Source organism: Chlamydotis macqueenii, chromosome 1 (assembly GCF_036417535.1).
Source record: "Chlamydotis macqueenii isolate bChlMac1 chromosome 1, bChlMac1.mat, whole genome shotgun sequence".
In the NCBI taxonomy this organism is placed as follows: domain Eukaryota; kingdom Metazoa; phylum Chordata; class Aves; order Otidiformes; family Otididae; genus Chlamydotis; species Chlamydotis macqueenii.
Genome location: NC_141556.1, coordinates 39119087 through 39144877, shown reverse-complemented (window position 1 = coordinate 39144877; position 25791 = coordinate 39119087). Strand labels below are relative to the sequence as shown.

The window sequence follows — 25791 nt, the reverse complement described above, 5'->3', positions numbered from 1 at the left end:
AATAGAAGTCTGCAGTAAAGCACATCTGTGTTTTCGCCATACCAGCAGGAAAGAACAGCCTAGCTACTGCAGAACATCTGTGAAGTTGTGGGATGGCTCTCTTCCCTCTTCTGTTTCTAATACACAGGACATTGCAGTGCCTGCAGTTAAATCCTAGAAGCACAGTCATTGTCCCACTAGTACCTGAGGGTGGTAATCTCTCTGAAGGACAAAGATGGTAGAAGACCTGTACGGTAAAGAGAAGTTATTTTACTCCCAGATGATGTGGAGAAGACAGAGATGCACTAATGTACAACACAAATCCACAGCCTGAAGAACATGCCCAGACAGGTTAAGTTAACAGACATCCATCTCATCTGCTGTTTAAGAAATAGGTAAACAGAAGCTTTTGTACCTAGCCACCATCTTTTGGCCCTACACTACACAGAGCTTGAAGAAACCATCAAACCACTACCACAGAGACCACTGACAAGTAGGGTGAGTAGACTCAAAGGCCAGAAACTCTGCATGAAAAACTGCGCAGCTCAGGGAAAAACAAAAATAGCTAAGTGCTGTCAGCAAACAGGGGAGAGCAGTAAGAATACTCCAGCTAAACACCAATTGCAAAGGAGAAAAGGTCTCTTGTTCAAGTAGCTGTGGATATACAATGATTTCTGTGCAAACACACACATGGCTCATGCCTCAAGTATAAACAATCCTCACATCTGCCAGAAACTTGCAAAAGTAACCTTTTTTTTTTTTTTAAGTACTGTTAAAGCAGCCCTACACTTAAGAAGTTTGGGCAAAGATGTTAACAAGTTAGCTAAATATTTCTCAAAATGTTGGACATAGTATCTGAGCCCTGGCTTTAGAGCACAAGCAGTATTTGGCACAGCGTCTGCAGAAATGTAACAGAGACAGTCCCTACAGTAACAACCCAGCTTCTGCACACTGGGAGTTCAGCGCCAGTCGACACCACTCAGATGAGCACACTTGCACTATTCCTGCACTCTTGTTTGAAGTTGGACAGTATACATCATTGGAGCTAAATCAAATTTTACACTGAAACTGGATTTAATTCTATTTAATCTAACAGATTATGTTTTCTCCAAGTTTCCTTCTCCTTAATTCTTCAAGCATCTTATGTTTCTGTGGAGCTCCAAACACACACCTGTGCTAGTCTAGCACAGTCAAGCACTCATGCAGAGCTATTTTAATTTACTCAAACAACATAGCCCAGACATGGGCCTATCTTTCTTCTCCAATCTTCCCATTTAACCCAACACTACAGTACAATATCCCATGAATGTTAAAAGCATTTTATCCACTGCTATTTAAGTGGATGTTAGATAATCCCAAAATGCCCTTATTTTTAGGTTGTTAGTACAGCAATTTTACAGTAATGCAGCAATAATAACAGAGCAAAATGAAAGTGCAATTCACAATCAACAGCTACATATCTCCTAAGTAGGACTTACTATTACAAGGATGAGCCATAGCTTCATCCTTAATAGACACATAGTTCTTAGAGACGCAAGACTACATGACTTCAGTAAATACCTCTTGCGGACTTTGTTAAAAACATGAAGCAGTAGTTTATGCATTTGTCAGCTCTGCTTGCAAATAAATGCCTCACCTTCAGCGAAAGTTACTCAAAACATTGTTAGTATTTTTGCTTATTTGGTTTGAGAGCACTTTGCAGATCACTAGTTTCACTCTTACTGGCACTTCCTGGTCGGTCCATCCACGCTGTGCGCTGCTCATGCACTCCCACGCACCCAGACCAACCGCAGTGTTCAACACCAACCAACAGCAGAAACAACCCTGCCCCTGAAGGGCCAGCAAGCAGCAAAGGGTGCACAAGGAGGAGAACTGACTGAGAAGGTACCTTTGCTGACATGCGAAAGAGTGTCTGCAGTAAACTGTAGATCAGCAACTGAGATGCAAGAGGGGGGAAAAAAAAAAAAAAAAAAAAAGTATTTGAATAAATAAAAAGGCCTCATGGTAAAATACTCAAAATGCATTATTAGAAAATGTCAACTTAAAACGATCATCAGTGCCCCTTCAATCACTCTTCTTTTTTTACACAACTTACTCACCAAGTGGAAACACCATACACACAACTGACCTCACTGAAGTCAAATTGGGAACTCGTGTCTTAAAATCAACCCATGTTTAGTGTGGGACTGGGGCCAATCTCTCCCCAAATGCAGAGGCTTTTATACACAGGGAATGGAAGAGCCTTTTTCCTTTCTCTTCATTTTTCCCTCCTCTTGTTTTAAACAGACATCAAGGAAGAAAAATTCAAGGAGAAGAATTCAAGAAAAAGACTGATCTACGATTTCAAGAAAATTCAAGAAAAGCATTGTGATCTACAATAATATTAATTCATATACCCTTCACATAAGAATTTTGAAAAAAGCTGGTTTACTCATTAAAATATCACAGCATATTCTTTCGTAACTGAATGTCTACCTGCACAAATGTCTTTGGCCAGGTACACTAAAAATTTGGACTTTACTGCTTACGTTTTAACACTATGCAACAGATAACAACTCAAAACATTTCAGTCTTCGCACAGTATCTATAATTCTAAAACAAATTACAAAACTCTAATTGCATTTAACATGTGAAAGTATGGTTACAATTACTCCTTCTAAGGCTCATGCAGATTTTACATTCCCTTTACAGGAAGGAGCAAGGCAGCACTGTAAATTAACCAATCTGCACATCTCTTCCAGCTGATCAGTGTCCAGATTATTCTGCCTTTGACTGAAAAACTCTTCTTTATTCCTGAATGGTAAATCCAAAGTACCTCGGAACAAGATGAAGCTTATTCACCTCCTCTATCATAAATATGCTCAGTTCTCAAGTCAGAAAACTATTCAGCCTTTTGCTCTTTAAACTGAAAAAGCTAAGTGGCTAACTTTTCTTTTGGTGTGTTGCAGATGACAACGCAAGAACTTGTTAGGTCAAATTATTGTGTCAGTATTGTCTATGCCACTCCACACTCTTAGTTTGTTGACGGACCAGAACAGTAACTCCACTCATCAGTTCTTAAGAACCACTAGTAATATTTAGATGACAGCTAAAGCAAAAAAGCTTGCCTTTTAAAGTAAGCACAGAAATATCTGAAAGCACAAGGATCTTATAATTAAAAATAAGTTATTACACAGGTACTTTTACAAATAGAGCTATACAGAGCACTGCTTTGATTATTTTACAATATATTAAGGATCATTCTTTCAAGGGAAGGTACATTAGAACACTTCAGGCTTTACATCAAATTTCAGCATTACAAATGTGACTATGTATGCTAAACCCTTCTCCTGCAGTATTTAAAATTAGTTAAGCTTCTAGGAACGAGCACCTAGAGATCTTCCTGACTGACTACATGTAATTAAGATTAAAAGATATGTATGCATAATAAAACACTCAAAAAAAAGTGTACCAAAGTCAATGCCAGAGATACTGATATTTATATAAGATTTAAATATAAAAATATATAATCTTTTTAACAAGTTTTCCCAATAGTATCATCCCAGGCTGCCTCATATTCAAATTCTTCTTGCTACCTATTTGCTGGCCTTTCAGCCCTTAAAAATAGGTAGCCCTTAAAAATACAATAACAAAAAAGTATTTGAAAACTTTCCATAACAAATCAATTAAAAAATAATGCCGGTATAATCTCTGCTTTTGTGGATATCCGGACTTCCAAATACATCTTAAGCTACAATATCAATATGCAAACCAATTTTTTGTAAAGTTCAATACATTCTCATAATAAATTATTTGAAAAAAAGCATACTAGAAGAGTTTATTTTTAGATAAAAAGATGACTAAATAGTACATCTCTTTTAGAGTTTGCTTTGAGTTGAAATGGATATGAATTGGATTTTTATTCACTTCTGACAAGAACATAAAGAGCAACTGAAACAAGGGAAAAAAGCCCAAAGGTCTCAGGCAGTATCACTTAAACACCAAAAGCAACAGATAGGGAAAACAGGGCTGACAATATTATTGAAGACTGAGAATGAGAATTAATACAATATGAATCATTCTACTTTTTCTTCCTTTGCATATTATCCATGAGTCTCTAAAGCTAAGTACTTGTTAGTACTGGACAGACTTTAACCAACTGAAAGTAGTAATACAAACAAAAGCTATGAGGAATTGTTAGCATATTTCACTGCTACACAGAGGAGCAAATCCTAGGTTTATACTCTTTACTGAAAGGCACGGGTTTCCTCCTTCATTCCCTCCCTATGGACAGAATGCAAGGAATGCAGCTGCAGTTTCTCTATCTAAAGTTTGAGAAGTGAGACAAACAGAACTTACCATAAAAACCGTTATTCCTAGAGAAATAAATTCTATAAGCCTATTGTAATGGATACTCAGCCTGCAGCAGTTAAGAGCCAGACTTAGGACTCGCTACTAGAAAGGCAGAAAGTCTGGCTTCTGGAAACAGACACACTTAAAGAAACTGAAGAGTAATTTGACTGTTAGGAAAATATCAGAACACTACCTTTGGATAAGACACACATACAGATAAAAAAAAACAGAACAAAAACAAGATGAAGAAAACTGAGAGGAGTCTAGAGCAATGCAAGACGATAGATTTGTGTTTCTTCTCTATAAAGTTTATTTCACCATAACTCATTTTGCAGATCTGTCCCAACAGATCCTCTCTCTTTTGGGTTAGTAACTTATCAGTGACTTCTGTAAAAAGTTAATATTGGCATGGAAAACAACAGGACCTTTCCATCCATTATTCTTACTGGCATGATACTCACCTTTAAGCAGGCATCAAAGCAGGACAAAAATGCAGAAATTATTCACTATAGACAGTTACAGAAAAAGGCATCCTATACAGAAGGGTCTTGCACTTCACCTCAACTCGGGCAATTTCAAATGGATACTCTGTGAAGTATCCTATTAGTCACATCGTGAACAGATGCACAACATCTTACTTCAATGACACATTTAAATTAGTTGGCAAGCCAAGATCTTACTCCATCTATGAAATATTCCATCTATGACCTCCAAAATCTAATTTTGTGAGAAGGACCAAGAACAGCAATAGCTTCTAGATGACATTTAAGCTGGAGAAGAGCCCAAACTACCTGAAATATCTCTTTAGAAACTTGTTCCTGTCTTTCCCTGATGTAGCAGTTCTCTTTAAATTCAGCTGCCTTGCTGGAAAACAGAGATAATTGTTAGCGCCTAAGGCAGTGCTTGCAAGCCTGTCTAGCAACGAACAGTGAAAAAACTACTTTCCAGATTTATCAGGGCAGTCTCTGCCAACCAATTTCTCCACCGGTTCTCACAGCAACTTTGTAGCCAGTTTACAGACCAGCAGGATCTCCTGCGTTTATGTTTATTTGCTCATTTCCCTGTCATACAGGTACCTGTGCTGGCAGCCCATTATTTGTAAGGAAGCTTTTATGAATGAAGGAAACTAAATTTAATTTTTTTTTTTTTTTTAAAAAGGGAAGAGCAACGTGCTTTGTGGCAGTGATGATCATGAATAGTCAATTAACACGGTCATATCAAAGTGACTGCTTTGCAGTTGACATTTCACTTGGAAGGCTGACACCACAGAAGTAAGGCAGAATAGGTTTATAACATTCCTCCCTATTCTCTTTCTAGGGGAAACCAGCACACTGCATCAACAGTTTCTGTCTCTTGCTTCCAAGAGAGAAGAAAATGACACTGTCCTGAACAGCCCATGTTGTCCAAGATCTTCATTTCTTTTCACATTCCCACACTTTTCTAAAATTTCTCCAGGTAGTGCTTTTAACTTCCTTTACAAAACAACTCTTGCAGGATATGAACGGTAACACTGGCATTTTCAAGAAAGGCAGAGAAGGCAAAGTCATTCTGAGACAGAGCCTATTCCTCTATGCCCTTTGAACGCCAAGCTGCAAGACCAGCTGCTAGGTACAAGAGAAATCATATAAATGAAGAACAGTTTAATGACTTTCTCTTTATAAACCCTTAACAGCATTCCAGGGGACACACTCCTACAGTCTCGTATGGTATCTGTTTATCAAATACCCGTACCTTCCAGGACACTGATGTCCAAGACAGTAGATCCAGAATCAGCTGTCCCTCTCCTAACTCAGCCGCAGCAGGGGAATCCCTGGATCCGGACATTTACTTTCCATAACAACCCTATGGGAAGGTCCTTTGAGCTAACTGAGGAAAGTTAGACTTAATGCCTAAGTAATGTCTCTGTGAACCCTTTAACAGACATTATTTATTTAAAGGGTTAACAGATACATTACTTATGAAGTCCATCAGGTAGTTTTAAGCATCCCAATAATCCAAAGTGCTTGCTTAACAAATATGTGCTTTGAAACAAATAAAACACAGTGCTGTAAGTCTCTTAACTGGACACAAGCTAACGATACGTTTAAGTGGATACTGTGCTTTTAATGTCAGCATCTCCTTTACTCACCATTCCAATCTTGAGGTCAGGAGCAGAGTTCTCTGCAATAGCTAGTGATATCACAGGCCTTTCCCTGCATCGTATTTGACTGCTGTGGTGTGATTTGCTATTTCTCAGAAGGATAACAACTTGAAAATTGGTTGAATGAAAGTGACACTGTAGGTTTGAGATGTTTTGAGGCACCACTCAATATGCAATCCTAAATTTTACTTTTCCCAGAACAAAGTTCTATAAGGAAGATGTTCACTTGAGAACTGCTTACTACGTTCTGCAAGAACACAAAATGTAGCAAAGCCAAAATCTCAGGTTATATTATCCCTCAAAACAAATCTATATGTAAAAAAACAATTGCCCAATTTTGTAATATATACCTGATGGCATATCAGTTTGGAGATCGCAACTCATGTTTGCAAATCAAGAGTAAACATATACTTTTCACTACAGAACTGAAAAAATTAGAAAAATTCCAGAAAGCTCTAGACTTCTCCATAAGAGGATGAAGAAAAAAAAAAATAAATCTTTACTTCCAATCTATTATCTGCAATATCGATTAACCATAGGTTTTAATATGAAAATTAAGTCCAGCAAGGTTGGATTAACACAAAAGAAATTTCATGTTTTAAAAGAATTAGCCCTTCAAGAATCTTCAAAACCACACAAAACGTAAGTTAAAAGTTTTAACTAAAGTATGAAAACATCATCAACTTTTCTAATTGGTATAGTTACTATTTAATGTCATTTAGTATGGCTCTAGCGTAAAAAAATCATTTAAGAAAAAGTCTTAAACTAAATACAATTAACCCACTCATACTTTTCTTTCAGAGTAAAGCATTCCCGAATTATGACCACACATCCCAAGATAAAAGCCTAAATGAAAGAAAACTGTTTCAGTAGTTTACTCTTTTGAAGTGCACCATGATTAACATGTGTCAGTTACATGAAGTACACTGGAGTAATATGCTTCTGCTGCCCTAACAGAGGCTCCCTTAACCACTTCCATATCTACCTCTTTTCTGAAAAATCAGATTTTTAGCATTGCATTTCTTACTGATCCACGACTCTTATATTAAAAATAAATAAATAAATAAATAAAATCACAGTAAATGTTTATAGTAAGTCCATCAGTATCATCCATATTTCTACTGTTGTAAAGTCTAATAGCCAATTTAAAGAACAAACACATCATAAAGATAAATATTAACACTATTCAAACTCAGAGATTCTTGAGTATGTTACATACTTGACTTGACAGAGACAAACAAAACTTAGTTTACAAAATCCTGAAAAAACTCTGAAAGGCAATGTAGACTGATTTAGAACTTTGTTAAAACACAGAAATTGGTGACAAGAACCCTATCTCAAGTTTTTAGGAGATTTTTATAATGCTAGCATCATACCATTAGCATGGTGGCCCAGTAAGGGCTTTCTCACAATAGATCTAAAGAGAAGCACAAAATTAGAGGACACTGAGTCAGTTACTGAGCAAAAATCACACAGCTCGCAAACTTTTTATTCTGCATATTTTACACCTAATCCTATTTATACTGTTCTGACTCTCTAAAAATAAGCACAAAACATGAAAAAAAACTTAAACATATTTTAGTCAAAATTGGCAATGATTTACATATGCATCTGAAGGGTGAAGCACACATTAAGAGCCTGCAAAATTAACAAAACTATGCACTAATACTACACATCATTATAAAATTATACATTAAAAATTACTGTGCTTTTCAGCCAAAAGAATCTAAATAAATTTTATAAACCACAGACTCTGGTTTTCCCAGACAAAGAAAGTTTAAGAGGAAATATCCCAGAAGCGCTGTGCCTGAGGTCGGAAGAGCCAGTAAACAAACCATAATTCAATACAGGCCCTTCACTGCGAAGGACGAGCACCACAACACAGGCCTGACGGAGCGGGGAGAAGAAAGTATGAGGCCAGAACTGATCCCTTACAGGAAAACAAGCTAACCATGTTCTCATTTGTGACCTCAATGAACACTACTCACACAGGCACACACAGGTAGTTTTCAAAAAAATGCATAATCCCGTAGGAGTTCTACAGATTATATGCTGTTGCATGGGTTTGTTTGGTTTTTTCCAAAAAGGATCATTCAAAGGTTTCATGACTGTTAATACATTATACTGCAATTGCTGTAGCGATACAAGACTTGTTTAGGTTCTTATGCTTTAGCACAAGTTTAGCATCAGTACTGTCTATTTATATAGCAGATTTTTACCAAAACCCTGGGTCATAGGCAGAAAATGAGATTTGCATAATAAGAAAAAAAAAAAAAATCCCTCTACCTGGAAGCTGAAGCATGAAGGGGGAAGTTTTACTCCAGCAACTCACAATGTCACAGTTACAAATTAGAAGTCGATCCCAGTGAAAACTACTGATTGTTCTTTATCTGCAGCATATTTGCATAACATAGAGATTTGTTATATGTGTATTGCCACAAGTATTGTTTGAAAAGGAGGAAAAGGGTATAGCAGCACTTCGACTGTATGATCTGTTACACATTACAGTAACACACTTATTTTCTTCAGCTACACTTATTCATTCAGAAAGCAAATGGTCACTTCTGGTGTATGAACGTGTTTTCAAGGTTACGTAAGTTCTTTCATTTCTTTCCCTGGACTTCCAGAGGCTTAGATGCCTTCGAGTTAGCCAGCTGTAGTCAGAAGAGAGAAATTTCACCTCAAGTATTAAAATTAAGTGGAGGAAGATAGGTGGGATAAATCTGGATCTTAAATTGACACTTAAAGATTTATATCTGAGTCTGAGTATTAACTGCCTTACTTGTAAAATGCAAAGAGGAGGAGAAAATGAGTCATATACTACTTGAACAGACATCTTTACTACTTTCACGAGAGTTTTAATGTAGGTGAACACATCAAATAAAAGTAAAACCTTCACCTCACCTGAGAACATTCACTCCTCTTGTAACAAACACTTTCTCTTTTAATTGCTTCACCCTTTTCTTCATTACATAATCCTCCTATACCCTTACAACTGAAGTATCTTCATGTACAACAAACTTTTTTTTAATGTAGCAATAGCAGTCATTCCTTAAGCATGAAGTTACAGCTACCCTCTGCTTTCTAATCCATTTTCATAAATGCCAACAATCTTCATATGGATACAACTTCTCTCCTTCAGTGAAGCTTCTTTTCAGAAAACAAACCAAAAAAAAAAGAGAGCAAAAATATTCTAATAATTTAATTCCAGTGCCATTTTCAAAAGAAGCCTTGGGCAGATAACTCACATTGAAAACTAAATCATGTTTCAAAGTTAGGAATTCTGAAAACAATCCTGTAATCTGAGATTTATCCAACACTTCTAGACTAACTATTTTCCAGAGATTTTCTATAGCTCTTCTTCTACTCCATATTCAGAGAACTACAAAATAAATTGCACGCACATGAAATGCACTTTAATCTGGGCCTTGTTTAAAACTGCCTTCAAATGCACTACTTTAGAAGAAAAAAAGCTATAAAAACACACAGATTTGGTTTTACTTTTAAGAGCAACTTACACTGTTACAGACAGCAAAGGTAGTAAGTAATATTGTGTCGGACAATCTTAGTCACTGTTTTTAAGACCCCATATTCATTCACTTGGTCAAATTACAGAATGCACAAGCCTTTTATGCCCAAATACCTTCTTTAATTGTCTTTCAGGTTGAACTGATCAGATTTATTTACTTTATTAAAGTAGCTAAGGTAGCTCAATCATTTCTGAATGTTTTTAAACAGGAAAATACTCCCCCTCCAGAAACACTTAAAATCTGTTGGAATGCTCCAGCACTTGAATGCTGTGGAACACAGACAAGCAGAGTATATTCTTGTCTTAGGAAGGCACTGTGAACCATCACAAGGAAGATCTCAAGTCTGCTTCAGCTGCAAGGCTCTGCAGCACCACCTCGCTCACATGCTACTCTGACATCGTACAGAATTTCACAACTTCTGTCTGCTAATCTACAACACACGTTTCACTTTCTTGCGTGAGACTTCTGTGCAATGGTGTAGATGTTAAGTCTAGCCACAGGATAGCTAAGGACACTTCATCCTAGGACTGAGAAATACTTTAATTCCCTTAGAAGTCAGTTTGGTGCCATCAGGAGGGTAGCTAGGTCACAGGGGAGGAGAAAATCAGAAGAGGAATTAGAGTTCAGAATAGGAACAGAAAAAGAAACTGCAGGGAGAAAGAGACAGATGTGTAAGCTGCTGATGGGAAAGCAGAGTCTCCCAAATACCCAGTCACTACAGCATGCAGAGCTTCAGACCCTGGACTCATACCCACCATTTCTGGATTTCCTCATTCTTTTGGCATACAGTCAATGGACCAGGGACCCCTGTCAAGATGTACCTCTACCTTTCTCTGATTAATGAGGCAAAAACTATGGAAAGAAAACAACATGTCTAGCTAAGATGTTTAAATGTCACATATGTAAACTGGTTTTATGCCTGTCTCTTAAGGCTTGTCTTTTTATTTTTTAAAACAATGCTGAGGTAGCCACACAAAGATTTTCACAAGTGTCTTCTGCTCAAAATATTTCAAGAGTCTATGCAGAAGCATTAACCACTCACAGCTGCAAACCAAATGAAAGGTATTTCTGTTATGAAATATCAAGCAAATGCCTCAGTTTCTCCATCTGTAATGCTTGTCTGCCACCTCAGCAAGTCAATATAAAATCGAAACTTTTTCAAAACATATCATAAAGCACTTCCATGAAACTGTAATGGAGATATTGGGGAGAAAACATTCACCCATAATTTACTTATAATTTTGGATAGCATCATCTGAACAACGGGATTAGAGTAGAAAAACCTCAGTGAACAAACACTGTCCAACAAATGAAGCCAGAATCCTCTGGGAAAATGAGCATTTGATTAAAAACTATATAATAGTGATATGCAGATGGAACTTGATGTAAGATAGGAAAGAAAATGAGACAAGTCTATGACATGGCAATACAAAGATTAAGCATCAGGAAGAACAATGAGGTAATCCAAAACTTTAATTTTCAATCTTGAATTGCCAGAGAAGCAAAGAAACAGAGTGAAAAGAATAGACGAAAAAGAGAAGATAAGTACACGGACAAAAAAAAAGAAAAAAACCAAACCACAAGAATACAGAAGGTAGAAAAAGGAGGCATTCTGAGAGCATAGGAGACAAAAAAGGCCAAAGTGTTCTGTGTTTATTTAAAACCCTGTCTTCAGATAAAAATCAAGTTCACAGCATCATGTGCCTACACTAACTCTGGGAATGCCTTCACCACTTGATGGAACATACCTGTTCCTCTCGAAAGTAGTAACCCAATTCAAAGCCTCTCTTACTAAATGAAAAAAAAATTAAACTTTTAATAGCTAAAATTTCAAAGCATATTTGGTATTACAAAAAAAAGGAAATACTACAAAATTAATATGTGAAGGATATGATCACCTCAGCAGTGTTGCATAGGTTTTTATCACTATCACTTCATACATCAACCCCAAATTTAAATTAGCTCCTCATAACAGATGTTTAATTACAAGGTATCACTAGGAGTCTCATTCTTACTCCAGGCACATATTTTCATTAGCAATCTAGCCATTTGTAGTTCTGATTTTTTGCCGATTTTATTTTGCCAGCTTGACAGTGTCCACAGAGATCAGACTGCTGACAGGAGCAGGGCCTGGTGAGGTTTCCAGTGAATGACAAAACCTTGCTGTGGAACCCAAACTGAATCCATTCTATCAGTTTCTGTCTCTCTTGTTCCAAGACAGCACCCTTACCCTGACATCACTAGACTGTTACCTCAGAGAAAACTATGAGTGGTTCTTCAGAGGAGAGAGGGGAAAAAAATGGAAAATAAAATTGAAAAAAAAGGATAATGTTGTCAGAACCATGGCAGCTGCATTCAAAGAGAAGAAACACACCACCAAAGGGAATTTTCTTCTGTTAACCAAGGCAAAACTTGGTATGTCTTCTGAGTTTGACACTACAAAGCATGAGGGCAACTGATTAGGCAAGACCATTTTCACTTTTTTTCCTGTTTCAGTATTAGAGTTTAACACTGACAACTAGATTATTTTAAGTGTTCTTCATGCATGAAAATTTCAGAAGCATACCTTCTAAGCAAAACCTGTCATTGTCTTGCGGTTTTATACACTTTTTTTCCCTTTCCAGTAAAAACAATAACAGATATTTTAAAAGTGTCACTACAACTATTAGTGACTAAGAGTTTACACAGAAAACATGTTCACAACCAAAATATCCATACCTCAAAAGGATCAAAACAAACCCACAGTTTTAGAGTGCTATACCAAGGGCAACATTAAAGGGATGTGAGCTCATTCTGACTCTGTGTTAGTCAATGTAAAGGCTATCCATTCATTCCATAAGTTGAATGTTAAAAAGGCAGACGTTGAATAAACTTTACATAAAATTTCCAAGTTTTACTTAATTTGAAAGGGGAGTTACACCATCTTCCACAAAAATCTAAAACTTTTTATAAATAGCAAGTTATACGAGGGGTGCAGGATAAACACACTAACTTCACAGAACTAAATTATATTAATAGGACAATTAAGCCTTGAAAGTAAAAAAGTATGTACATCCTCTTTACACAAAAATAAGTAGGAAATTCTTTTCAGAAAAAAAAAAAAACAAACAAACTCTTCTAACAACCCCCAACAAACCTAATGATGCCAACAGTTACCTGACACGGCCCTGCTTAAACCAGGCCAAGATGACCCAGTGATAAAATGCGAACAACAACCAGGGCCTCCTCGACATTAGCAGTCTTCTCTTACCAGTGGGCAGATGGACAACAGAGAGCTGTTGTGAGGAAACTCTGGGATACACTCTTCAAAAATGACAGCGCACATAAATGCTGAAATACACAACTGATGTCTTATTCTTTCCCTGGATTGCTACTCCAGAAAAAGAGGAAACAATACCAAACAGAATAGATCAACGTATTTACTATAAAAACATTGCATTTCTCCTCTACACACGCAGTATTAGGTAACAGCCTAGGCCCAGGGCTGACCCACTGGACACAGAACATCATGGCCTGGCCTGCAGAGGTATTTCCTCTCTGGGATGCTTCCCCTGTCCTTGCCCTCCTCCTTCTTGCCTTGCCCTCCTCCTTCTTGCCTTGCCCTCCTGAGGCATGTGCCTGCTCCACCACGACTAGGCCTCAGTCCTAGGCTTTGCAGACAGAGAACATGGCACTCAGGAGTCCCTCAGTGCCAGCAGATCAGTGCCCTTCCTTCCTTCCCCCAGAGCTTCAGTGCCGTAGCTGTGTCCCAGAGCTCTTTGGAGAACCCAGGACTGAGAAAAACCACAAAACTCTGCTATTCACAAGGCGAAGTTGAGTAACAACAATTTCATGCTGGATATCCTGCTCCTTCCCCTCACAGGCATACTCATTAGCTCCCCAAGAACAGGAGAGATTGCCTCCCCATCAGCAGCATAAGGGGATGGTGCCCACAGGCCTCCAGGAAGGGTGATGCGGTGCTTTGTGGTTCTTCCCCCCCAGTACAGAAGCTGAGTGAAGAGTTTCTGAAGACCCAGGGCCAAAGCGAGAAGGCATAGGATGACAGGCCTTACACCAGGCTGCCACCTCCTATCTTTGCCCACTGAACAACCAGAGTCCTACATAGAAACATCTGTGTTTCATATCTGAATATGCATATATGCTGTTTGGGCTCAGGAAGGACAAAAGTAACCCATACTTTGCCAAATGTAACCCTCATACTGAAGTATGCGCTACCTGTGTCATAAACACCAAGCTTTACAAGCTTTTCAGTCTTTCAGGATGACCTCCATGGTTGACAATAAAGTCAAAGGGCTGACTATTTCCCCGGCCCCAAAGTTGTAGATATCTGACCCAGAGACTGCTACAAAAATAAATAATTTGAATTGTTCAGATAAAACTGTCATTAAAAACATCTACAAAAATCTAATTTATTCTTAAAGCTGTGACCTAATAAGGAGACTGTTTGTTTAGCTTTACAAGTATCTACTCCTTCAGACCTTAGATTCCTTTGAATTCACTCTTCACTGAACTAGAGGATCCCTCAGGGAAAGGCAAGGACCTTGTAAAATAAAGAACTTGGGATGCCAGTAAACAACACTATAGAAAAATAACTTTTATAAGGACAGTAATGGAGCAAACAATGGATGTGTCTGTTTTGGCCTCGGATTTTAAGATTCTCAATTTTCAATCTTCTACTCTGAAATTTCAGCTGTGCTCTTAACATAAAAAATATAGCACCTACTTCAAGAAGCGATGAAAAATAAGAACGAAGTTACTCTCTAATAAAGCTATAATTCTGTACCTTAAATTATTTACCTATGACAAGTTTGCTCTGCATGGGTGTCATCCTAGCAGCAAGACATGATGCATTCTGTCATTTAATTTAACATGTTATTTGCAGCCTCAATTCAAAAAGCATGAGAAAAGTCCCATTAAAGAGATCTAAACACTGCTAGGACAAGAGCAGGAGGTGTAAAACAGCAAGAACAGTATAATTTGACCACAAATGTCACCTAAAATACTGAAAAAAGTGAGGTTTACTTTCAAGCATATTTCAAGTTCACCCTCAAAGTTGCATTAATGCGATTAACAACTCCTTTTCACATCTGTAATATCCACAGACTTTCAGAACTATTACAGTTACAGTGCAGAGCCAGATTATGTGAGAGGTCTCTGAGCAAGTGCAACATATGAAGCGCACACACCTGTGAGCAGGAATCCATGGGGCTTCTTTAGATTAGAGAAACAAATGTCTGCTGTACTATACACCACTTTTAACTCAGCTATGCCAAAATAACACTGTAAAACTCCGCGAATGCAGAGGAGTAACACACCTAACAGTGCAAACAAGATATTGGATATTCCTAAAACACAAGCAAAGTTACTGTCTGGCCTCAGACGTAAATACCCACAATCAAAAATTATGCAGGATATGTTCTGCCTCAAACCAGTGGGGATGAAGCCTCTAGGTGCTAACAATACAAGAAGTGTTACATAAGACTATGCACTTATTTTTAGAAGCACATTACAAAATTAAGTACTGCACTGGAATCTGTTGCAGAGCCATGGACAGTTACATCAATGCGCACAAAGAACAATTGCTCAGTTGGAGCAGAACATTACATTTGATTCAGATTAGAGTTCTCTCCTGCAAATCCCAAAAATACTGAATCATCTGAGACTAAGAAAGTTAATCTGGGTTCATTAAAAAAACCAAACAAATGAAAACCAAGCACATTACTGATCATAAATACAGACATATTACTTTCCATGAGCAGCAGAACTTAAAAGAACTAGTTTATTTTTGTTTTGTGATTTGTTCTTTCGTTTCTTAAGACTTCTCCCACAACATGATAACCCTCAACTTTCGTCTTTTCCACATCTCTTCATGACTCTCCCTCCCCCCTGCTCCAGGGAAAAAAGTCGTGGTGCAGACACTCTGGAAGTCAGCATATGCTCACAGACTGCAAATACATTCTAGATCAGGTTGGACTATCTCTTTTCCAAGAGGGTGCACTAATTTGGACTTCCTTCCTCTATCCACACACATTTTTATGAGGCTTGTAGGATCATAATTTGAGTCTTAGTTCCTCTTTCTGATGCATTTTAAGTTTCCATATGTAAATATGTTTATAAGTATCAATTGAGTTAAATCATATGTAAAGTATATATAGGTAACCCAACTTTTATCTTCTTTTAATCTTTTATATATACATACATGCACATATATACACACACACTGGGGAGGACAGACAGACAAACCGAAAAAAAAAAATCTCATAAATCACACTTCCTGAGAAAAACTGAATCAAAGCTTCCTAGGCGTTTGCTTTCTTTAAACAGTACTAGATACTGCAGAATGAACTCAGTATGCATCTGCTTAGATTAAAGTTTGCTCTTCTCTCCCCATCTCTAATTTCCACTGTTCTTCTCACTCTTATTGATTTTTTTTAAAATTACAGCTAACTTTGTGGTCATGCATCACACTACTCTTCAAAACAACCCCACCTGAAATTATCAATATTGCTTCCCTTATTTCTTGCAGATACAGACATAAAACAGTGCATTAAGCAGATCCTAATAGAAACAGATTTTACTTTCACTGTTTATTCATTTGCAGCCTATACTCTCTCTCTTCAGGCTCTATGGTAAGTATATTAACAGCATGGCCTGTGGACTATGCTTAGTCTACTGAGTTTTAAAGTATACCTCACAAAAGGTTTTTGTTTTAAAAAAAAACAGACTCTGCAGATGCAGGTATCCACTAGCATAACAAAATCCAGCAGCTGTACGCTGGAATATAGACGTGCTACAGTGAAGGCACAGTTAAGGACGCCTGTTCTCAGCAAGTCACTCCTGGTTGCCAACTAGACCTACCCTTGGCCATCCCAGTTTTCAAGACTTGTTGAGCTATTCCTATAAAAACAAAGTCAGTCTTAGTAGTGTATTTAAGAAAGGGAGGCCTCAAACTGAATCTACAGTTAGGACCCTAAAAGAACTGCCAGATGCTTTAATAAATAAATAAAATGGGTCATTTAAACTGAAGTTATGCGTCTTTTGGAGACAAACAAAAGATTAAGATCGCATCTAATACCAAGAGTTTGCAAATTCCTGAACCGTTATGAAAATACTCCTTGCCATCAAGTATATACTGCTGGTAGTCACAATACACACCTATCCAAGACAAGGAAAACTCAGAAAAGCATCGATCTCTTGAAAATTACATTTTATCCTTCCAAGAAATTCAGTATACTTCCTGTTTCATCATAGATATCCCACAACATGTATGTTCGCATTCAACTGAACTTCCATGAATTAAGGGGAAAGCAAATCATTTCCCAAAACACATACATCTATATAAAACATCCCATTGCCCAAAACATATAATCCTGAAAGTGCCAAAAAGTTTCCTAATAAAAAAATAATTAGGTCTGTACCATAATAGCACAGGAACCTGAATTTAGAGATATTGACTTATTCTCTTGTACATTCCTGATCTTAATCATTTTGATCTTCAAGAAACAACTTACTAGAAATGTGCGTCCACATCCGTCAGATAAGCCAACAAATTAAGATTTCAACATAAGGTACCCGTCTACTTTACGATGATGCTTTTGACATGTTGAAAAAGGCACACCACACAGCACAGTATAAAGAACAGTACCAACACTGCAACAAATTAATCAAATATCTCTTATAAAATTATTATTATTATACTACAAACTTTTTTACAAGCGGCCACAACATTACAAGGTACTTTTAACATTCAGAATTGCTCATCTCTTCAGTCTTTCAAAAGCTGGCACTGCGTACAGCTTAGATTTATTTTTCAAATCTTTCAGATTTCCACTTCTCCATACCACAAAGCACTGTATACACTCCCAAGAAGAGAGAACCTTCTTTTACACATTTTTAACCTACTTAGTCATTACGTAAAATACCTACTTCACAGCTGTTTTCCTACTTTATACCTTCTTTTTAATATATTTATATGCAACAAGTAATTTCTCACAAAATGTATTATTACTAAACAGTGAAAGACTCCAAGCATATACTTGAAGAAGTCCCCTACACAGCAAACCAACAGAAGGAAGGTTGGCAAACGTTTTTTCCATCATTATAATTCTCTAGCAACACTTCCTTTGCAAGAACATTAGAACAAAATGCATTAAAAATAGTTACAAAGAATAACCAGTCTACCTCAAACAATGCAAAGTTTTAGTAGGCTGGAAGGGGAAAAAATACCATTCCAGTGAAGCTTGAAGAAAAAACTCACAATCATACAGACTGTACGACAAGTACACAGTCCACTGACAAAAGCATTAGTTACTTATTTTGCACTAGGATGGGCATCTTCCTACAATCCTTAGACAGAAGAGATAATGCATAGTATTACACTACCATTGCCTATCTTATGAATGCAGCCTTAGAAACACTTGTTTGCCAAGAAGTTGCCTACAAATCTAAACATTAACAGAACGTAATTCAAAATAGCTGCAGTTGCTTTAATGTAATTAGTAATACTGCTTCTTTTTGGTGCCTGGAAACTCCTTGCTATTGTTTTCAAATACACACATATTTAGATTGCAATGAAAATGTTGTGGACATACAATTCCGAAACACATACAGACAAATACTACAACTGCCACCCACTGAATCTGGTATAGGACCACTTGGGGCTTTCTCTATGTATGTTAACTGCTACTGGTTTCTAGTTCCACAGAAGCCTTGGACCATGCCAGTAAAACATGGGAAAGCGTTATCCTTGTATTACAGACTAGAACTCTGCTATAAATTGGTTAAATGACTTACCCAAAGTCACCTATCACTTTAGTAGGTAACTCAAAGGTAGAAAGCACCCTCTGACTCTCATGCTCATGCGCAATCCATTGGATTACTGTCTGCTCAGTGAGAGTAATACAAAGTAGGAGTTTCCACTTTACCTCCCAAAAATACAGTGGTTTATACTGGTGTTCATTTTAAATAAACTATACATTTTTATAAATAACTTGACCTCAGCCAACTATATTTATCCATCATTGATCTGAAATGCATAAAAAAATTGAAGACAAAATTTTGAAAATACTTCAGAAATTCATTAAACTACTCACTACAACCAAAAAGAACAACGAGCGACATGGGGTACAAGACGATACTTAGAAAGACAAAATTAAAAAACCAACATACATAATTCCAAAACAAAAGGAAAAGAGGAGGAAATCATTGTTTACTTATTAATGAATTTCTGATCAACAACTCTTGCACTGCAGTTCAACAAGAGAAGAATGCGTCTGAGAAAAGTCTCAATTATAATCGAGTTTTAACCTATCAGTATAATCTGAAAGGAACCCTCCCAGGAAATGCAGAGTTTTGAAATTAAACATATTAGCAGCATAAAGAGTGATCAGACGGCAGAACAAGCAAGTCAAGGGAAAAAAAAAAAAAAAAATGCACATTTTTCTGTAACACTACTGATAACCAGCACTATCTCAAGATAAATTGGGGGGGGCTCAATAACCTCTTTAGGTAAGGATCATTTACACCTTGATTTGAGGCCTATTACACCACTAGACCAGAGGCTGAGCTAGTACACACTACCACAATACAAATATTCAGTTTTCAGCAGAGTAATATAAATGAAAGATAAAATATAAATTAAAAGCAATCCGACCATTTTATGGGCTTTTTTTCATTTCTGTTGATAGAAACACAAAAAGATTTTAAATCCTACATAGAAATCCCTTACTGATTAGCACAGACCATGTTCGATATACAAACAAAAAAAACAAAATAATTCCATAAGGACAATTTTAAACATCCTACTTTGCAACAATTTCATTTGACACAATTCTTCCTACGCTGTTATAATGCTCAATAAAAGCAGACTTAGATGTCAACATACAGCATCCATCCTGAAAACTCTCATGCACAAAGGGAACTGTCAACATGCAAGTAGGTGCTTTTAAGTCAATGAAACTACCCACAAACTTTCAGTTGTTCATATGTTTTTACAAGAACCTGGGCCAGGAGATCAATGCAACACACACAAACACAGAACGTATGTGCTAAAGTACATTTGGAAATAAAAAGAAAAAAAAAGCCAACCTTATTCAGGAAGCACAACTGGAACAAGTTGTTTTGAATTGTCCAGTACAGTGTATCTGAGACATCAAGATAAATTTCAAGCAAAAATATTGGCAGATCTCTGTTGCATAGAAGAAAGTTTACATACCTTTTTTTTATTTATTTATACTTCAAAAGCCCAGATGAAGTAAAGTTAACGTAACTTGAACTTCCTGGCTTTTGACAACAAGCACTGTAATTCTTGCATACAATGTGTAAATAGTAATTTTTAAAAATGAGAAAGACTGTATCACCTAGAGAGCAAACATTTAAACCTGGGGGGAGGAAATACTGTTTTGACTGTACTGTACTTCTACATAAACTGGGACAGAGCTTTCTATCTAAACTAAGATTTAGAAACACACACAACAAATACGGCAAAAATTCTGCCAAGAATTTAAGAATGTTTAATTTTTTTTTAAGAACACTTTTTTTAAGGTGCTTTTTATAAATCTGTATTCAACCACATTATAGCTTTAGGGGAAGAGATAATCCAAAAAAAAAAAAAAAGTTAAATATGAAGATCTACTTAATTTAGAATAAAATTCTGTACTTGAAAGTTTAGGCACACTTTCTATGCTACCTCATAACAAAGCAAGCAATCCAACATTCTTTGTAACTTTCCAGATCAAGTTAGAAAGTCAGGTGCAATAAACCTCTATCTTAATTCAACTATGGCACATTTTAAAGGTCTATTCACTTCATGAGTCAATAACAAGAAGGTGCAAGATATTTTTGAATAAACAAAGTTATGATACAAGACTGCTTAAATCTATAGAGGTTACAACTTCGCAATTACTATACAAGACAGTGTACTATCAGAAAAAGAAGTAAAAATTTTAAAAGCCCACAGCAGAGTCTAAAAATGCAATAACACTTCTAGTTTCAGAGCTACTTTCTATCTAGACATAAATACATTTAGAAGTATAGCAAAACCAGCAGAAATACTTTCTGAGAGCTACCATTCCACTGTGGGCACACACAACTTTCACACAAATGGGCTGAGGTACAGACCAAGACTTTCACGTGCAAACAGCCAGTTATGGTACCAGGCTTTAGCATCAAACTTCAGGACATATTAACTGCCCTGTTTTTTCCACTGAATACCAGTTCTCTAAAATTAGATTATAAGAGAATTCAAATCAATTTTTTGGTTTGGTTTTTTTTTTTTTCAGTTCTCAGTCAAGGGCTTTTGCGTTCTTTTTTTGAAAGAACTGAAAAGCAAACGGGTTATAATAACAACGACTACTTTGACAGCAAGATTAAGTTTTCAGAGGAGACGTGTAGACAGGGTTTATCTACTACTACACCCTTAGCTTTATCAACAGCTTCCTGAAAGTGAAACGGAAATACACTTGCAAGTCAAGTCAGTCAGCTCATGATAGCAAGCATTGAAATCCCTTCCTAAAATCAGAAGCAGTCGACACCTTGAAGTTTGGCATGCTGGCTACATTCTCAACACAAACAATAGTGGAAGTAAAGTGGGGGGAAGAGGTGGGGAAAGGCACTGGACACATATATAGTCTTCCAGATCAGAAAACTGGATCTTGCAAGTTGTGTTCCATTAACATGCCACTGTAAGAGAACTCAACACACACATATCAGTTCTTCCAGGTCCAAGCAAAGATGCCTTTGCAATATAAAACTAAACAATTATTTCGCCCTTGCAGGTCTTTACAAGTTTTAACAGTCTGAAACACATCCAAGTTCCCAGAAACACAAAGGTTTCCACTAACTGACAGCAGGTTTGATCATCCTAAACTCCCTTCCCTCAGCTGAAGAGTTAAAGAGTTAAGACTAAGCAATCAGTCACCAGCACCAGATGTTCCTGCTGTGCAGACACACAGGAATGTCTCCTTCACACAGTCAAGTCACACACACACACGTATATATACACAAGTAGAGGAAAAAGTTCTTATCTTGCCCTGGGAATAAAATAGTGCAAACTTGGAAACAAGTTTTTCCCTGATAACACACAGACTTAGAGCAGAAATGAAAATACACTTGTGTTAGGTGTGGACCAGCAGCTTCTGGTCACATCTGACACAAACATGTTTTCATTTTCTCATCTTACAAAACCTCCAAACCAAGTTACCTGTAACTTCAGGAAAAAAAACAAAACAAACAAAAAAAAAACACCCAACAAACAAACAAAAAAAAAACCCACTCCAAAACAGAAATGCTAAACGTAAGGTATCTGTAAGCAAATTCTTGTTTCCATCAGGAACACATGTACACTGACTACAGCACAAACACTGCTGCTTGCACCCTTCCCCATCACCCTAGTGTCCCCCTCTCAGCCCTAACCGGTCACCCTGTCCCACCTCCCTCCCAGGTCAGGGTCAGGCCAAAGCTTCCCACCGCCGCCCCGTGAGCAGCGCTCGGGAAAAAGACTGGGTCCGTTTAAAGTTTATTTTACAAATACGTCCGGGGGAACACCAGAACACCACACCACCTTAACCGCCGCCAACAGGAGAGTGGAAAAACGCGGAAAAAAAAAAAAAATACATTTTTCGAAAGAAAACCAGCCAGCAGCACCCCTGTCTCACCCACTTCCTTCACCCCGGGCCTTCCCGGGGGCCGGCGGAGCAGGCCGCAAGGCCACTCCAGCGAGGCGCTCAGACCGGCGCCGGCCGGGAGCGGGGCCGCCGGCAGCCTCGGCTGGCAGGTTCCGCTGCCCCGGCGCCGGGCCCGAGAGGAAGGCGGCGGGTGGGGGCCAGGCGGCCGCGCACCCCCGCCGCAGCGCGGAGACGGGCTCGGCGGGAGGGGAGCTGCGGAGGCGGCGGCCGCCGCTAGGCCCGGGGCCGGGCTAAAGCGGGCGGCGGGAAGGAGCCGTCCCGGGCGGGCCGAGCGGGCCGCGGGGCCAGCTGCCAACGGCGGCCGCGGAGGATGCGGGGCCCAAGCACCGCTGGGCCGCGGCCTCGGCCGGCCCCGCAGCGGCGTCCGGCGGCCGCCGCCGCCCGCGGCCGCGGAGGAGGGCGGGGGGCAGCGGGCCGGGTCGGGCCTGCGGCTGCGCTCCCGGCTCGGGCGCCGCGCGTCCCCCCCGCTCCCCCTCGGAGACAAAAGCAAACGGAAACCCGGCGGGACGGCCCCGGGCCCGCAGGGCCCCGCCGCGGGCCTCGCCACCGCCCGGCCCTCCCTCATCGGCCGGCGGCCGGGACGACGACGGGGCCCGGGGCAGCGGCGGGGGCCGGGGAGGGGGCGGCCGGGGCCGGACTCACCGCATGAATTTTCTTGTCCCGCGGATCCAAGATGGCTGAGTATCCAGCACGGAGGATGCTGGGGGAGCAACCTTTACCCTCTGACCCGGCCGCCGCCGCCGTGACCCCGCCGCCGCTCGGCCCGGCAGTCAGCGCCGAGGGGCGGAGGCAAGCGGCGCCGTACGGAACGGCACGGAGCGGCGCAGCCCGGCAGGGAGCAGCGCGAAGGGGCCGAGAAGGAGGAGAAAGAAGAGGAAGAAGAAGAAGGAGCAGCAGCGAGGCTCGCTCGGCTGCGCTCCCTCCGCCTCCCGCGGGAGACGCGGCCCAGCGCCTGGAGCCGGGCCCTCAGCGGGGCACGTAGGCCGCGGGGCTGCCGGGCCCCACTGCGGGCCTAGGGCGGCCGGAGGCGCCGGCGCTGACAGAGGCGCTGCTGGCCGGAGGCGCGGGGCTCCGGCGCGGTGGGCGACCCCGTTTTAATGAGGGGAGAGGGCGGCCCGGGCCGGGCTGGGCGGTGCGCAGGCTGGGTGCGCCGGGCCAGGCCGGGCGCGTAGGGGCGAGCAGGGCCTGGGCGCAGCGGGGTTCTCCGGTGTCCCTCTCACCCTGCGGAGGCAGGAGCACCCAGGGGTGGCGGGGTGCCGTGGAGACCGACCCCGGGTGGCCACGCTACCCCGAGGAAGCGACCCAGTGTCCAGAGCAGGGGTCCCATCCCCTGTGGCCTGGGCCTGGCCGCTCTCCCTGGGTTACAGCGGATGGAAGGAACGGCCTGGCCTGGCTGTGTGTTAGTCTGCAGAGGATCTAGCTCAGGAACTACCATCCTGATTAGATAAATTGTGTGAAAGTTCATATTTTCTCTGTCAGTGAGGTAGCAGCGGGCAGGCAGGCCCTGCTCTCCACTTTTTCTGTTATTAAAATGGAAAAGCATTACCAAGATGACAGAAGTGGATTTTTTTCTTAATTTGTCAAGTCTGAAAATGTATGTTGTAACAATGGCTCAAGTACAGCAAATGCTGATGCACGAAACACTCATAATGCAAATAATCCCCTTGAATTCAATGAGACTGTCAACGGTACAAAAGCTACACCTGTGCACAAGTGTTTACAGGATCAGGGCCAGCATTATTTATGAACTGGCTTCTCTGCTCTGTCAAGAAAAACAATGGCACTTTTACCTTAATTTTGTTATGAAATCATCATAAAGTTTAAAAATTCAAACAAAAAGATAAGCATATAAAGCTTTGCCAGAAATAGCATGTTTCTTTCAGTAATTTCACACGTTTACTTTCTACCCAGGTTTGATTTTGAAGCTCCAAACTGAATGTAAAAAATAAGTAATCAGAAAGTAACACATCACTAATATTTTATAGAAACATTAGTACTGCAGTAACATGTCTGTCAACATAAACATGTCTTGAAGATGAAAGAACACAGTCTTTCGTCTAAGCTAGGAGACTCATTCCTTAGTGCCATCACCTTTTTCCACAGCACAATTACATGCTGAGCATGTGTGCCATGTTGTTGAAATTAATGTCTATACACTTTGTCCAGGAAAACACTACATTTTATTATTCTAATGTTTTAACCTTTCCTTTGGCACTCAAATACTCACGCATTTGCTATAAACAAACTGTAATAAAACACTGTAAGCGACATCGTGTTTTAAGCTGAGTATTTATGAACCTCTGGAGTACTTTTGTTGTTCAATCTGAAAAAATCAAAGATTTCTTTACACGACATGACAGATATAAAGGCAGTACTTTCAGACTGAAAACAGTAACGAATCTTACTAACCTTTACTGTTGTTAAACAAGTTTTTCTATAGGCTGGTTGACCCTTTTACATCCGTTTATAAGCATTTTGCTTCATTGTATTTCATTTTACACTTTAATGGTCTGAGTTGCTTTTTCAAAAGCTAATTTTTATGAATTTTCCCCGAAGATAAGTAACTTAAGACTTATGATACCATGATAAGATGCAAGTAAACTAAGCACCTGACATTGTCATTGTATCTATGTGGACTGATTTCTCTGTTCATTACAAAATTACAGTTTACATGCAAATCAGTTAACATTTGTTAAGAATGTTAAGAATGTAGTTCAACAGAACGAAGGAATGGAAAAAAATAGGTTTTCTTGTCTTAGACTGGTTAGCTTAGTATAACAACCTAGCTAGCAATCACAATGTGTGTAAATTGGGATTTAAATTCTGTTAATTAAAAAAAAAAAAAAACTAAACTGCTTTTCTGCCTAAAACTGTGTGTTTGGTTGAGGAACCTTGTCACTGGCTGTAGTAGGTCTGTATTTGACTTCCTTGTTTGTTTATTAAAGAAAGTGAAAGCTGTTAGCATTTTAACGTTTTAAAATAGCCTTGAAGCCGCTAAAGAGGATGTACTGTCATGTATGTGTTCATACATTTGCTACTTTTAGTCTCGGCTCAGTACATTTTTGTAGAGTGGTGAAGCCTGTTTCGCACAGTTGCACCTGCTTAATTAAAGAGATGTCCTGAGCTC

At 39.3% G+C, this 25791-nt stretch overlaps 1 protein-coding gene across 8 annotated transcripts in view; it reads right to left on the bottom strand.

The window, feature by feature from the left end:
• Positions 1-23608, bottom strand: part of CNOT2 (CCR4-NOT transcription complex subunit 2) — a 94474-nt gene extending 70866 nt beyond the window's left edge. The window contains exon 1 of one of the 8 annotated variants that reach the window (XM_086749271.1): positions 23307-23608. Coding sequence is in view for 2 of the 8 variants with exons in the window: in XM_086749211.1 (XP_086605337.1) it covers positions 1868-1879 (12 nt within the window). In the remaining 6 variants the exon portion in view is untranslated. Of the gene's footprint in view, positions 1-1867; positions 1895-22593; positions 22615-22634; positions 22748-23306 lie in introns of those variants that run through there. The other 7 variants (XM_086749221.1, XM_086749247.1, XM_086749239.1 and 4 more) reach the window with 7 other exon arrangements.
• Between the last annotated feature and the right edge of the window lie 2183 nt (positions 23609-25791).